The following is a 13,926-nucleotide window of genomic DNA, read 5'->3' on the forward strand; positions in this document are numbered from 1 at the left end:
GTGAGATCTACCATGCCATTCACTTCCTAACTCTGGAAAGTTCACCTGATTGCCACCACAGACTTCTACACTCTGACAGCACCCAGCATGTTCCATGTCCATTTTTCAGCCTATTTGCAATGTAACGTATACTTTGGTAAGGATTCTACCTTTACAAAAGGTAGCTGGTCCACAAGCCTTCCATTATGCTGCAGCTGCTGCTGTTACATTTGTCACTGAAAAAAAATAATTCTCACCTTGTGTGACAATGCGATTTGAATCACAGTTGCTAAATATATCATGTATAGAAATTTGATTGCTTTACTTTTTTTTTTTTTCCTGAAAGGGGGAAATGTGAGGGGAAAAAACCTTACAGTTTATTTCATGCTTCACTACAGTGTAATTCTAGACCCTAAGAATTCTACCGTTCCTATTTTGGTAATGAATGGAATGTAAGAGGGAGGTATTTAAAATTAATTGCAGCAGTTCTGAGGGTTAAACCTGCTTAACCCAACCTTTTATTAAGAGAATGTCAACAGAGCATATATCTTGTCTAGGGAGTGCTGGGACGTCATTATTCTTCTACCAGCACGTTTAGTTCTAAAACCTGGGATTTCTTCAGGTTCCTGTAGCCGTCGTGCACACCACAAACCCAGCCCAAACCACAGCGTCTGTTCTGAGCTACTCACTGCAGCAGGATTTCACCTGAGAAACTCGGGAGTTTTGTTTTACTTTATTAACTTGGAGTATTTTTAAACAGTTTTTAAACAAAGTTTTTCCCTTGACCAGCAAGGGAATTTTCAGCCTGAAGTTCTCAGCAGCATCCGGCGAGGCTCGTGGCCAAGTTCTTCAGGTCCTGTACATCCACAGGGACAGCACGCTGGCTCCTGCATTTTCTTAAGCCTCAGAACAGATTTCCTGGATCTAGGAAATTTAATTCCTGACTCCTTTGACCCAGATGCTGGCGAAAATGTCGTCTGCAGTCCGTCGGTAATTGGGTGTGTTCATTGTTTTTTTTCTTCTTCTTTCTAGGAACTGGCCTTGCTGTTAAATTTTTCTAAAACAGTCGTATTAATATGTTCAAAAATCCACTGTTGAGTTTCAGATAAAGGATCACATCTGTTCATGAAAATCTTCTTCTCGGCTGGGTTGCAATCGATGCAGCTGCTGCTTACCGCATGGAACAAAGTTTTGTCCTACAGGAATGGAAAAAAAAAATAAACAGAATTAAGTAGCAAATGCCAGGTCACTGGAAGTGTTCTCATTCTACAGAACACGGATTAAGACGGCCCTGTCTGAAATGATTTTGTGGTCTCCGTGCGCTAACCTTGTGCAATAACCACAGCCGTTATTAGGAGGCTGTAGAGAATGGAGTGGTTTTTTCCCCTTGGGTTATTATCCTTCCTGCAACTGGGGACTCAGGAGAGAATGAGGAGACATCTTCTGGTCTTTAACTAACAACCACATAAAATAGTGAAAAAATAGAATGTCTTTTAATGACCTGTGCGTATCATGTGCTTGCCTGGACCCCATGTAAATGTCTGAACCTGAAAAGTGGGGGGGTTTGTTGTTGTTTGGATTTGGTTTTGACAATTTCCAACGCGCTCCTGGGCAGGAGGATCTGTAACGGTCTGTCTGGAACATGGGTACACCTCAACTCGAGGAAGATGTCAAAACCGACTTATTCAGTGAAGAGGCGTGATGGACGGACAGAGCCAGGACTGACGCCCTCAGCTCTCACCCCATGAACTGCAGCCTCTGCCGATGGCCTCCACGAGACCAGCCGCTGAAATACCCTCCATCCGACCAAGGAGGGAATCCTAACCCTCTTTTAGCTCCCTGTGCAGGCTTTGTGAAGATAAGCGTGATTAAGAATATTTATGATGAGTTCACATAGGCAAGTGTTTGGGACAGGCAGACGTGGGAGCGGTTGGATGGTTTGAAATCTTCCAGGGGACAGACATTTACTGCGTCTGTTGGAATAAAATTCAGCGGAGTCTCGGTAAACCCCATCCAGGCTTTTCCCCTCCGTGCCAAACACGCCCTGCCAGTACTTTAATACTGCCCCAGGATGTGCCCGCTTGCCCGCTTTGCGAGAGGGGGGGAAAAAAAAGAAGCTGCTTGTCAAATTGCAAGTGATTAAAAACTCTGAAAGGCGTCTGGGTGCTGAGCAACAATCACACAGAGACGTCACTTTAACTAAAAATACCCTGCATTCAAAAAAGAAGTAGGAAGACGAAACCAAATATAACACAATAAGTCAACAAGAAACAGTAGCTATTTAAAAATACTTGTTAAAAGAAGGTTGTTTTTTTTAAATTTAAGATGAAATTGATTTGGGGGGATATGAAACATTGGTCAAGTCCAATGCCCTTTTTTTCCCTATTAACACGTGCAAGATGGCAAGGTGAAAAGCCCCTCGTGCCGTGGCGGAGGGTGATGGTGGTAGGGCACCTTCCACCAGTGCTGGTGCTCACCACAATGCCTGCCCTCCCCAGGGCTGCGGCTGAGCCCAGCAGACAGGGCTGGAACCCAGCAGAGGAAGGTGGCATCTGGCCTTCCTTCTGTCTTGGCTGGGCACGGGGGTCACGCTATTAGGAAGCCGGAGTTGGAACACGAGAAGCTTTAATAGGACAGCTGGTTCAAGAAGAGAGGAAACTGCTTCAGAACAAAAAGCGTGCTATGAAAAACACCCCGGCCTTTCTGGCCGTCTGTCTTCTCACAGAAATGTCCAGGGGATGCCATCTTTGAGTGAAGCATTGCTGGTGCTTCCTTTTAGGAAGCCTGGTTATTAGGAGAGAAGAGTGTCTTTGAAGAACAGGGACACAGTTACCACTCTGGAAAAACTTCTGGCTGACTTAGCCGTATATAAAGGCCTATTAATTTATCACGTCAAGCTTACGCTGACCTAAGGTCAAAGCCTGCTGCTCTTACGGATTTCAATGGAAACAGGCTCAGGACTTTGAGGTGTAACAGTTGCGTGCATCCCCGAGAAGAACTTTCCAAGAGAAATATATGAATCCCTCTTTACACCAATATTAAAAAGCCACAAGAGCTCTTGCAGAGACTTTTCCAACATCTGAAAACAGCAAAGCGATTTTTTTTTTTTCATCTGCATGAAGGCAAGCCTGAAGATTATTTGCAGAAGAAGAAACTTCTCCATTCTGTGATAAGATAATGGGTCTCGACAGTTCAGGGGGTTGGTAATGAGCCACGGAGCCTTTCAATTCTCCCAGGTCACTGCTGTAACGATGGCCAAGGTCAATAGCAACTGGAAGCCATTATCAGCTGGTGGCTGCAGTAGTTTATCTGAAATTAGTTGGTAGCCCCAGCGCACTTTTGTCAGGACAGATACAGATGTCCAAATGATAAAAGCCACTATCACAATGACACGTCTTGGGTTGGCTGAGGAAATAATCTACGTACCCACTGTGTGACGAGAGAACTCACTCCTACAGCTTGTCCCTGAAGCTGTCACGAGAGGACGAGCGAACCACGCTCTTCCGGGCATGGTTTTTGACACTGTCAGCCTAACGACTATCAGAATCACTAGGCTTGGGGTATTATTGTACAATGAAACTGATTTTGCACAATTGTTTCTTTTTAAAAACCTACTGAAAGAGCCCTCTCTCGGATACCTGTGCTCTACAAATAGCACTAGCGGGACCAGGGCACATCAATGGGATCGTACTTTGTCAGACCCAATGTACTACCTGTCAACCAGAGCGATGCTACATTGAGGACCAGCGGCGTATTCCTTCACTGGGAGGGATGGGAATTCGTAGGCACTGTTGATCTTTGGCTCTGGCATGCTTAGGAGTCCCAAAGAGAGTCGAGGAAACGGCTTTAGGTTGGGAAGCCGCTATTCTCCCAGATCTCTAATAATTTCAGGTTATTCACATTTATCTGATTTCTCACATTGCTCCCATCATTGATGGGAGCCCCATTATGGTGTCAGTACTTTTTGTTCCTGGTATTAAACTCACTTTCTTCTGTCTCCAACATGCAGGAGAGTTTATGGTATGACTGGGATTCATTCTACTCCATCGCCGCTTACAGGGATTCCTTAAAGGTATACCTGGCTGCTTTCTTATAGACCAGTATTTTGGATTGGTCCTAAAAACCTGATTATTTAATATCACAGACTTACTAGGCTTCCAAGTAGTTGCTTGGATGTAGTTTAACGTGCAGCCGCATATGTGATTAGCAGTATGGGAATAAGAATAGTTTTCTGACACGTGTTTATTAGTGGTATTTTTGGTTCTATTTATCTGAAAATAATCCAGTTTGCACACACTGAGACCGCACTGCAACGAGAAACTAAGTGCAGGGAGAAGCTGGAAGGAAATTTTTTCAGAAGAGCACTCCTTACCCAGAGTAAAACATTAATGTATTCCACTTGCCACTAAAATATTTAAGCTGTTTTTATTTGCCAGTATCCAAATAGAGGTTGTCGGGGTTTCTATGCTATCAGAATATGGAATCTTAAAACAGTGCCTGGCTTCTGTACAGTATTTGCAGCATTCTGTAATCTCATCACAGCCCCAACTTCTCCTTACCAGTGGCTCGAGGATGCGAACGCTCATGAGAAGAGACTCATCCTTAAAAGAATAAAACCCTCTTCTAGTTTTACAGGAACAGTGTGACAGCGTGGTAAGAAACGCTTCATATTAAGCATCTTGTAAGATACTGACAAACAAGGTCATTTTTGCTCCAACATGGGAAGCATTATTGGCAGAGGGATCGGTGACCATTAGGTCATTAGCCACAGTGTCCGTACGCGGTGCCGAGAACAGGCCTGAGTTGCTGACCCGCTCGCTGTTTGCTAAAGGGAGGCACTTCTCGCTTAACCAGACCACTACCTAGTTCTTGGGGGTGCAAGTTTAGTAGCAGAGCACCCTCTACAGAACAGGCTCCAGCAGAGATGCAGTTAAACCAATGTAACATCCTTTTCTTCCACAGGCTGGGTTTTTTTTGGGGGGGGAAACACTATAAATCCTATTGCCAAGACGTCTTCAAAACTAGATAAGGATTATATTGTGAGGATTTTGGAGGTAGAGCTGTACCACCACAAATCTCTAATGTAACTCCCCCCTGTATCTGAGGAAACAGACTGTGTGAAACACTAAAAACCTGTTTGCTGGGTAGCCCAACTAAAACTAAGCCTAAAGAAAACCATGTACACGTAATTCTATTTTTCCAGTGCAGTTTCTTCATTTGAAGGTTTATGCAAACTCATCGGCTTGCTGTCAGGGTGGTATTACAGTCAAGGCTGTGTCGGTGCTTCCGTCATGACAAAACTTTGTGGTGTTTCTTGCTGAGATGGAAATGCCTGCCTTGCAGTGGGAATTTTTATACGAGCCCTGTCAGCCTTCTGGAGATGAAAAATGGAGCTGTGCAGAGGATTTAATAGAAATCACACTGTGTATTTTTTCAAATGTCATTTTTCTTTAGTTATCTGCTGTATTCTGCCCACATGAAAGGTGATGAGCCTTATAGAGGGGGTAGCTCCAGACCCGCATTTTGTCTTACGAACAGCTACATCAGGCACCAATGAAGTGCTGAAGGTATGAAAGCTTCTTTCTTGCAGCTTGGGTAGGCAAAAAGATAAATTGGAAGGGCTTTGAAGCAAGAAGGTATTATTATGGCATTATAAAGCCAGATATGCAGCAATACGGCCACGATAATTTATGTCCTCTAAATATCTGGCCCAGACCTTCTCACTTTATTACAGGCGACACCTCGGTTTCAAAAGGATTACACTCCCAGAAAATCTCCAGTTGCAACGTCAACAGGGTAAAGAGGCAGAGGCTAACAAGCAGGCACTCAGAAAAAGGGTTGGGGCGAAACTATTTTTAATAGTTCTGAATTATATTTTATATATATAATAATATATTATATTATTCCACTATATATCATTTCAAACTAGAAAGCACTGTTGGTTTCATCTGGCAAAGTCCAATTCCTGGCCCTTGGTCCTCAGCTTAAGCAAGGGGGTGGGGAAGGCACAGCGGGCACCAGAAGCGCCAGAGCTGGCTCTGTCCTTATCCTGCGTGGAACAGAGTTTATTAGTGAAATCATTAATACGGAACTCGCTGATCGACCATTTAAAAAACCTAACACCACCAACAACTCGGTAGCCCTGCCAGGGCTTTCTGCCCCCAGTCAGGCTCTGGCAGTCTCGAGCTTGACCTCCTGTTTCCAGTGATTTATAAAAATGGGCTGGAACGTGGCAGATCAAAGTAGTGTCTAAGCTGCTTATCTTTCATTTATAAACTCCTGCCTTCTTTGGGCTTACGGCAGTGCTTTTAATGTTTGGTTGGGGTTTTTATTTGTTTTTGAGGGAGATTTTTCTGCCACTTGTAATCTTTAAAACACAGTAAAATAATAATATTTAACTCATGAGCAGCGTTTCTTGCTGCTGTCGCGTTGGATGAAAACGTCTCCAAAGTGCTTCTGTTAAAATGCCACAAGCATCCTGAAGCTCCAGAATGGCAAACACCTTTCAGGGAGCAGTTCCAGCACAGCCACCCTCTGCGCTGGATCAGATCCATTTTCATTTAAATTTGACCTAAATAGCCCAGCGCTCTGAAGGAACATACTCTGGGGAGATTACCATGAAATTAAATTGGAGTAAGATGGGGGTGGATTTTAAAACATAACCTCTTTGATGGGAAAACACAAGCCTGCGCTAAACTGAGTATGGGCTGATGCTCGGGGACGCTCCGGAGCGGGTCCCACCTTCCTGTAGCTCCAGTGCTGGTTGCCCTTCATCCCGTGGCAGTCGTAGAGCGTCACCGGGCTGCTGTGCGAGACGGCGTCCAAGCAGAACTTCCTGGTGTGGAGCGGCTCCCCGGGGCGGATGTCTTCTCTCCAGCCAAATGTGAAGAGCTAGGAAAACAGACAATGCGACGATGTATTATTACCAGAAAAAAACCATCTAACAGCACATGGCCAACGGTTCCCCACTCCTCATCCCGGTTGCTGGTTCAACGAGACCCTGCCTGGGTGCAATTAAGTGATGCCAACCACAATTAAAGCTGTTATGGTTTGAAAAAGCCCATGACAATTTATTGCCGTTTAGACAATTATTCTATCACCTGATGAACCCTCCCTGTACGGGAAGTGGACTCGGGGAAAACAAGGAAAAACAAGGATTGAAATATAAATAGATTTAATAGGATAAGACTAAATAATTAACAATAATAATCACAGAATCATAGAATCACCTAGGTTGGAAGGGACCTTTCAGATCATTGAGTCCAACCGTCAACCCAACACTGACAAAGACCATCACTAAATCATATCTCTAAGCACCACGTCTGCCCGTCTTTGAAACCCCTCCAGGGGTGGTGACTCCACCACTGCCCTGGGCAGCCTCTTCCAATGCTTGACAGCCCTTTCCGGGAAGAAATTGTTCCCAATATCCATCCTAAACCTCCCCTGGCACAACTTGCGGCCATTTCCCCTTGTCCCATGGCCTGTTCCTTGGGAGAAGAGCCCGACCCCCCCTGGCTACCCCCTCCTTTCAGGGAGCTGCAGAGAGCGAGAAGGTCTCCCCTCAGCCTCCTCTTCTCCAGGCTGAACCCCCCCAGCTCCCTCAGCCGCTCCTCACCAGACTTGTGCTCCAGACCCCTCACCAGCTCCGTTGCCCTTCTCTGGACACGCTCCAGCCCCTCAGTGTCTGTCTTGTGGTGAGGGGCCCAAAACTGGGCACAGCCCTCGAGGTGGGGCCTCACCAGTGCCCAGTCCAGGGGTCGGTCACTGCCCCACTCCTGCTGGCCACACTGTTCCTGACACAGGCCAGGATGCTGCTGGCCTTCTTGGCCACCTGGGCACACTGCTGGCTCATATTCAGCCACTGTCGACCAACACCCCCAGGTCCTTTTCCTCCGGGCAGCTCTCCAGACGCTCTGCCCCCAGCCTGGAGCGTCCATGGGGTTGGTGTGACCCAAGTGCAGGACCCGGCACTTGGCCTTGTTGAACCTCACACCATGGGCCTGGGCCCATCCATCCAGCCTGTCCCGATCCCTCTGCAGAGCCTGCCTACCCTCCAGCAGGTGAAGATAATAAAGATAATACAGATAAAGAACCAGTATTGATCCTGATACTAATATAACATATACAAGGATTATCCTCAGCCCACTCCATCAGCAGGAAGCTGCACTCCCCACAGGGACAGCCCATGTGGGACCCTGCGAGCGCTGCGGCTGTGGGAGGAAGGGAAGGGCTCAGGGCTCCGTCACCAGGGCAAGGAGTTCTCTGGACCGCCACCATCAAGGGAGAGCGAGAAACTATGCAGCAAACTTTCTAATTTATGTCGAATGTGCTGTTCGTGGGATGAAATAATCCTGTTGGCAGCTTGGGTCAAGTGCCCGGGTCTCGCTCCTCCTCATCCCTGCACCTGGCGAGCTCAAAAACACTGAGACCTTGAATCCCACAGAGCCTCGCTGGCTATAAAGTAAATATTTTCACGAATTCAGACACTAGAGTCTTCTAAAAGTGCAGTTTCCCCAAGCGTTAGAAGTTAGTCCTGTGTCGTGCACACCAGGAGAAAGCGCATTGATGGCGATGTGGAATAAGGCCAGGGATGTTGTGCCAGGAAGGCACAATGTGTGCTAAAGCCTGTACTGCCCCCGTTACAGCTGCACTCACAGGCTCTTGGGCTGCGGCGAGCCAGGACTCAGAAAACCTCTGCTGGCGACGGCTCCCCAGCTCTCGTTCGGCTCTGCAGAAGCAACCTGGGGAGATCTTCCCATCGCAGCGTCTTTCCCATGTTCAATGAACACTTTCTTTCTGTTTATATGGGACACTCTTAGCATATCCTCTCTCGATTGTCTTTTTCCCCCCAGACAGCACACATCAAATGATCACCATCTTTCTACCGCCAGCCCTGCGAGCTACAGGCAGCTGTTTTCCCGCTGCCCGCGAGGAGCCGTAGGGGCTCACACTTAATAGAGGAATCTTTCTCCATCAGACGCCGGCTGTCTGAAATGATGCTGTGACACTGACACCTTTCCATCATTGGACGGATGTGACAGGTCTGACAGCACCGAATGTAAGGATGCAGAGTACATTTTCCTTTCCCACAGACCAGTCCTCGCAGAGAACAGGTTGTAAACCACTACTGAGAAGCTCTGCCGAGAGCTATCAGGGTTTGGTTTTTCCTTCTTTTTTTTTGGTGTCAGTGCTGTTCTTCGGCTTTTGGCATGACTTTTGATTTTCCGCAGTACAAACGTGGAGAACCCCAGCTCCCACGGCTGGTTCTTCCCCAGCACCCTGCTCCATGGTGGAACCAGCATCTGCAAATCCCAACTGGAGTTGGGCCTCCGATGGGCCTGATCCTCAACACTTCTGTTGTGTTTCCCAGATTTTAACCCTTTCGTTACGATAGCGATCTTCTTTCCATGGGCTTCGTAAAAGATACAGCTCTTAACAGATAGTCATCTTCAACGCTGTACTATCCTCCAAGTGCCGCATTTGAGAGGCGTTACCATTTCTCTCAGCCTTCAGGCACAAAAATACAAGCATATATCCAAATATTTGCTTTTTTGTTGTTGTGTATCTCATTGTAAGCCCTTGCTCTCTCTGTTAGCTGCTGCCACTCCCTATTTACTTCTGTATTATTCTGTATATCCTCTGTGTCAAAAAGTTATCACCAATGCACTGGTGGAGCCTCCTGGCCCATGCGTGCCTGGCTGTGTGGTCTTCCCAGCAGATATCAGGGGGATTGAAGTCCCCCATAAGAACCAAAGCCTGCGATTGCGAGGCTTCCTTCAGCTGTCTGTAGAACAGACACTTGTCTGTCTCTCCCCTGCGTAACGTGCAACAGTGCTCCATGTTCTCAGCTGAAGTCCCGAGTACATAGTGCTCCTCTTTGCCACTACCCGTCCCTCTGGATTTTGCTGTTCCTTTGACCTATGCTGTTCGGAGCCTCCTGCGCCCAACTTCACAAGACACGGACAAGGCCTTTTGTACCCCTCCATCCATTCCTGCCTGCTTGGTGATTCGAAACAAGGCTGCACCTGGATTTCCAGACAGGTTACTAACAAACAGCAGGCTGCTCCTCACCTGCAGCCCGCGGGGCTGCTACCAAGAAACCCTCTACTCATCCTCCTCCTCCGCCTTCACTCTCACCTCAGAGACCATAAAACACATCCCCATCCTCTGCGTTTGCAACCGAGCAACACCCCCAGGCTTCAGCTTCTGATGTGGCCCAGCCCTGTCACGCAGTAACTGGGCAAAGGACAGCCTGGCACAGGGCCCGAAGAATGACTGTCTGGTAGAGGCATTGGCTTGGGGCCGTCCGGAGGACAAAGGCCCTTTTGATACCATGGAAAGCCTGACAGCCCTGTTCCACGGCTGGCTGCCTGGCTGGCGTCCGTCAGCTGGTTGTGCTAAGACATGAGCGGACGACACGCACCCCGCACAAAGACGAGACGCCATGTTTCGGACTTGAACTCTACCTCCAAGTAGAGAAGAGCGGGCTGGGCAGGCTGCATGGCCACCTGCTGGGCCCATAGGGCAATGAAGAAAGATTTCAGGGCCTTGGGACGGCTTGTCAAGGGTTCGGGAGCACAAATTGTGTTGTCCTCTGCCCTTCCAGTTTTGGGGACTGACGAATGGGTAAACAAGAAAATCGGACGGATCAACACCTGGCTCCGAAACTGGTGCTACGAGCAGGGCTTTGGGTTCAGTGATCATACTTTGATCTGCAGGACACCAGGCCTGCTTGCTAAGAACGGGAAAACCCTATCCCAAAAGGGGAAAAGGCTACTAGGCCAAGAGTTAGCAAGGCTCATGGACAGGGCTTTAAACTAGTATCAAAGGGGGAAGGGGATAAAACCAGGCCCACTAGTAATGAGCCTAGGGATAAAGGGCCAAGGGTGGGGTGAAATCGGTAGCCCAGCTCAAGTGCATCTACAGGAATGCACGCGGCATGGGCAACAAACGGGGTGAGCTGGAAGCCGTTGTGCAGCAGGACAGCTGCGATGTAGTTGCCATCACGGAAACGTGGTGGGATGACTGTCACGACTGGAATGCTGCGATGAATGGCTATAAGCTCTTCAGAAGGGACAGGCAAGGAAGGAGAGGCGGGGGTGCGGCTCTGTACATTAGGGAGTGTTTTGATTGTATAGAGCTAGATTCCAGTGATGGTAAAGTCGAGTGTTTATGGGTAAGGATGAAGGGGAAGGGAAATGAGGGAGATGTGCTGGGAGTATGCTATAGACCACCCAACCAGGATGAGGAGACAGATGAAGTATTCTATAAGCAGCTGGCTGACGTCTCGCAATCGCCAGCCCTTGTTCTGGTTGGGGACTTCAACCTGCTGGGTATCTGCTGGAAATAAAGCACAGCAGAGAGCAGGCAGGCTAGGAGGTTCCTCGAGTGCATGGAAGAGAACTTCCTGGCACAACTGGTAGGGGAGCCTACCAGGGGAGCTTCCTCGCTAGACCAACTGTTGACAAACAGAGAAGGACTAGGGGGAGATGTGGTGGTCGGAGGTCGTCTTGGGTTTAGGGATCATGAAATGGTCAAGTTTTCAATTCATAGCGATGTAAGGAGGGGGGTTTGCAAAACCTCCACCTTGGGCTTCCGGAGGGCAGACTTTGTCCTGTTCAGGACACTGGTTGAGAGAGTCCCTTGGGAGACAGTCCTGAAGGGCAAAGGGGTCCAGGAAGGCTGGATGCTCTTCAAGGAGGAAATCTTAAAGGCCCAGGAGCAGGCTGTCCCCAAGTGTCACAAGATTAAAGGGCGGGGAAAATGGCCAGTCTGGATGAATAAGGAACTTCTGATGGGATTTAGGAATAAAAGGAGGGTTTACCACCTTTGGAAGAAGGGACAGGCAACTCAGGAGGAGTACAGAGATCTCATTAGGTTATACAGAGAGAAAATTAGGAAGGCAAAAGCCCAGCTGGAGCTCAACTTGGCCACTAACATTAAGGACAACCAAAAAAGTTTTTATAAATACGTCAACAAAAAGAGAGACAGGGAGAATCTCCATCCCTTACTGGATGCTGGGGGGAAAGTTGCAACCAAGGACAAGGAGAAGGCTGAGATACTGAATGCCTTCTTTGCCTCCCATCTTCAATAGTCAGACCAGCTATCCCCAGGGTGTTCAGCCTCCTGAGCTGGAAGATAAGGATGGAGAGCAGAACAGCCCACCCATAATCCAGGAGGAAGTAGTCAATGATCTGCTTCTGCACCTAGACGCACATAAGTCTATGGGGCCGGATGGGATTCACCCAAGAGTACTCAGGGAGCCGGCAGGAGAGCTCACCAAGCCTCTCTCCATCATTTATCAACAATCCTGGTCAACAGGGCAGGTGCCAGATGAGTGGAGGGTGGCTAATGTGACGCCCATCTACAAGAAGGGTCGGAAGGAGGATCCAGGGAACTACAGGCCTGTCAGCCTGACCTCGGTACCAGGAAAGATCATGGAGAGGATCATTCTAAGTGAGCTCTCACGGCAAGTGCAGGGCAGCCAAGGGATCAGGGCCAGCCAGCATGGGTTTAGGAAGGGGAGGTCCTGCTTAACCAACCTGATCTCTTTCTATGACCATGTCACCCGCCTTCTGGATGCGGGGAAGGCTGTGGACGTTGTCTATCTGGACTTCGTTAAGGCCTTTGACACCGTCCCCCACAGCATTCTCCTGGAGAAGCTGGCGAATCATGGCATAGACAAGTGTACTCTTTGCTGGGTTAAAAACTGGCTGGATGGCCGTGCCCAGAGAGTTGGGATTAATGGGGTGAAATCCTCTTGGCGGCCGGTCACCAGTGGTGTCCCTCAGGGCTCAGTTTTAGGCCCGGTTTTGTTTAATATCTTTATCAATGATCTGGATGAGGGGATTGAGCGCACCCTCAGTAAGTTTGCAGATGACACCAAGCTAGGTGGGAGTGTTGATCTGCTTGAGGGTAGGAAGGCTCTACAGAGGGACCGGGACAGGCTGGGTCCATGGGCCAAGGCCAACTGTAGGAGGTTTAATAAGCCCAAGTGCCGGGTCCTGCATTTTGGTCACAAGAACCCCAAGCAACGCTACAGGCTTGGGGGAGAGTGTCTGGAAAGCTGCCCGGCAGAAAAGGACCTGGGGGTGATGGTGGATGGCCAGCATAACATGAGCCAGCAGTGTGCCCAGGTGGCCAAGAAGGCCAACAGCATCCTGGCTTGTATCAGGAACAGCGTGGCCAGCAGGAGCAGGGAAGTGATGGTGCCTCTGTACTGGGCACTGGTGAGGCCTCACCTCGAGTGCTGTGTTCAGTTCTGGGCCCCGCTGTACAAGAGGGACATTGAGGTGCTGGAGCGTGTCCAGAGGAGAGCGACCAGGCTGGTGAGGGGTCTGGAGACCAGGGCATATGAGGAGAGGCTGAGGGAGCTGGGCATGTTCAGCTTGGAGAAGAGGAGGCTGAGGGGAGACCTCATTGCCCTCTACAACTCCCTGAAAGGAGGGTGGAGAGAGGTGGGGGTTGGCCTCTTCTCCCAGGGGAATAATGACAGGACCAGAGGAAATGGTCTGAAGCTGCGGCAGGGGAGGTTTAGGTTAGATATTAGGAGGAATTCCTTTACTGCAAGAGTGGTCAGGCACTGGAACAGCCTGCCCAGGGAGGGGGTTGAGTCACCATCCCTAGAGGTGTTTAGGAAACGTCCAAATGTGGCACTTCAGGGCATGCTCTAGTGGCAGAGATTGTAGGTTGTTTGGTTGCCCTCAATGATCTTAAGGATCCTTTCCAACCATGAAGATTCTGTGATTCTGTGATCTTAGGGGTGATGCCTGTCCACCTACTGCCTGGCCCCACTGAGGGACTTGAGAAGAGAGAATCATAGAATCATAAATTCACAGAATCATTGGAAGACAATTAAAAGCCAGAGGAGAAGGAAAGGATGGCACAGCTTGCCGTTCTTCCATCTCTGTCTTCCCACAGCTAACTTCTGGCTTCAAGGAAACTTGG

General features: G+C 48.6%; 1 protein-coding gene across 4 annotated transcripts in view; it reads right to left on the minus strand.

Moving 5' to 3' along the window:
- Positions 1-696: 696 nt before the first annotated feature.
- GALNTL6 (polypeptide N-acetylgalactosaminyltransferase like 6) overlaps positions 697-13,926 on the minus strand; it is a 453,529-nt gene continuing 440,299 nt past the window's right edge. For all 4 annotated transcript variants that reach the window (XM_063335688.1, XM_063335686.1, XM_063335687.1 and 1 more), the window contains 2 exons: positions 6,721-6,870; positions 697-1,175 (listed from right to left, as the gene is read on the minus strand). In XM_063335688.1, the coding sequence (XP_063191758.1) occupies positions 1,008-1,175; positions 6,721-6,870 (318 nt within the window). In that variant the 3' untranslated portion in view covers positions 697-1,007. The remainder of the gene's footprint in view (positions 1,176-6,720; positions 6,871-13,926) is intronic.

The sequence above is a fragment of the Chroicocephalus ridibundus genome, chromosome 5 (genome assembly GCF_963924245.1).
Source record: "Chroicocephalus ridibundus chromosome 5, bChrRid1.1, whole genome shotgun sequence".
NCBI classification, from domain to species: domain Eukaryota; kingdom Metazoa; phylum Chordata; class Aves; order Charadriiformes; family Laridae; genus Chroicocephalus; species Chroicocephalus ridibundus.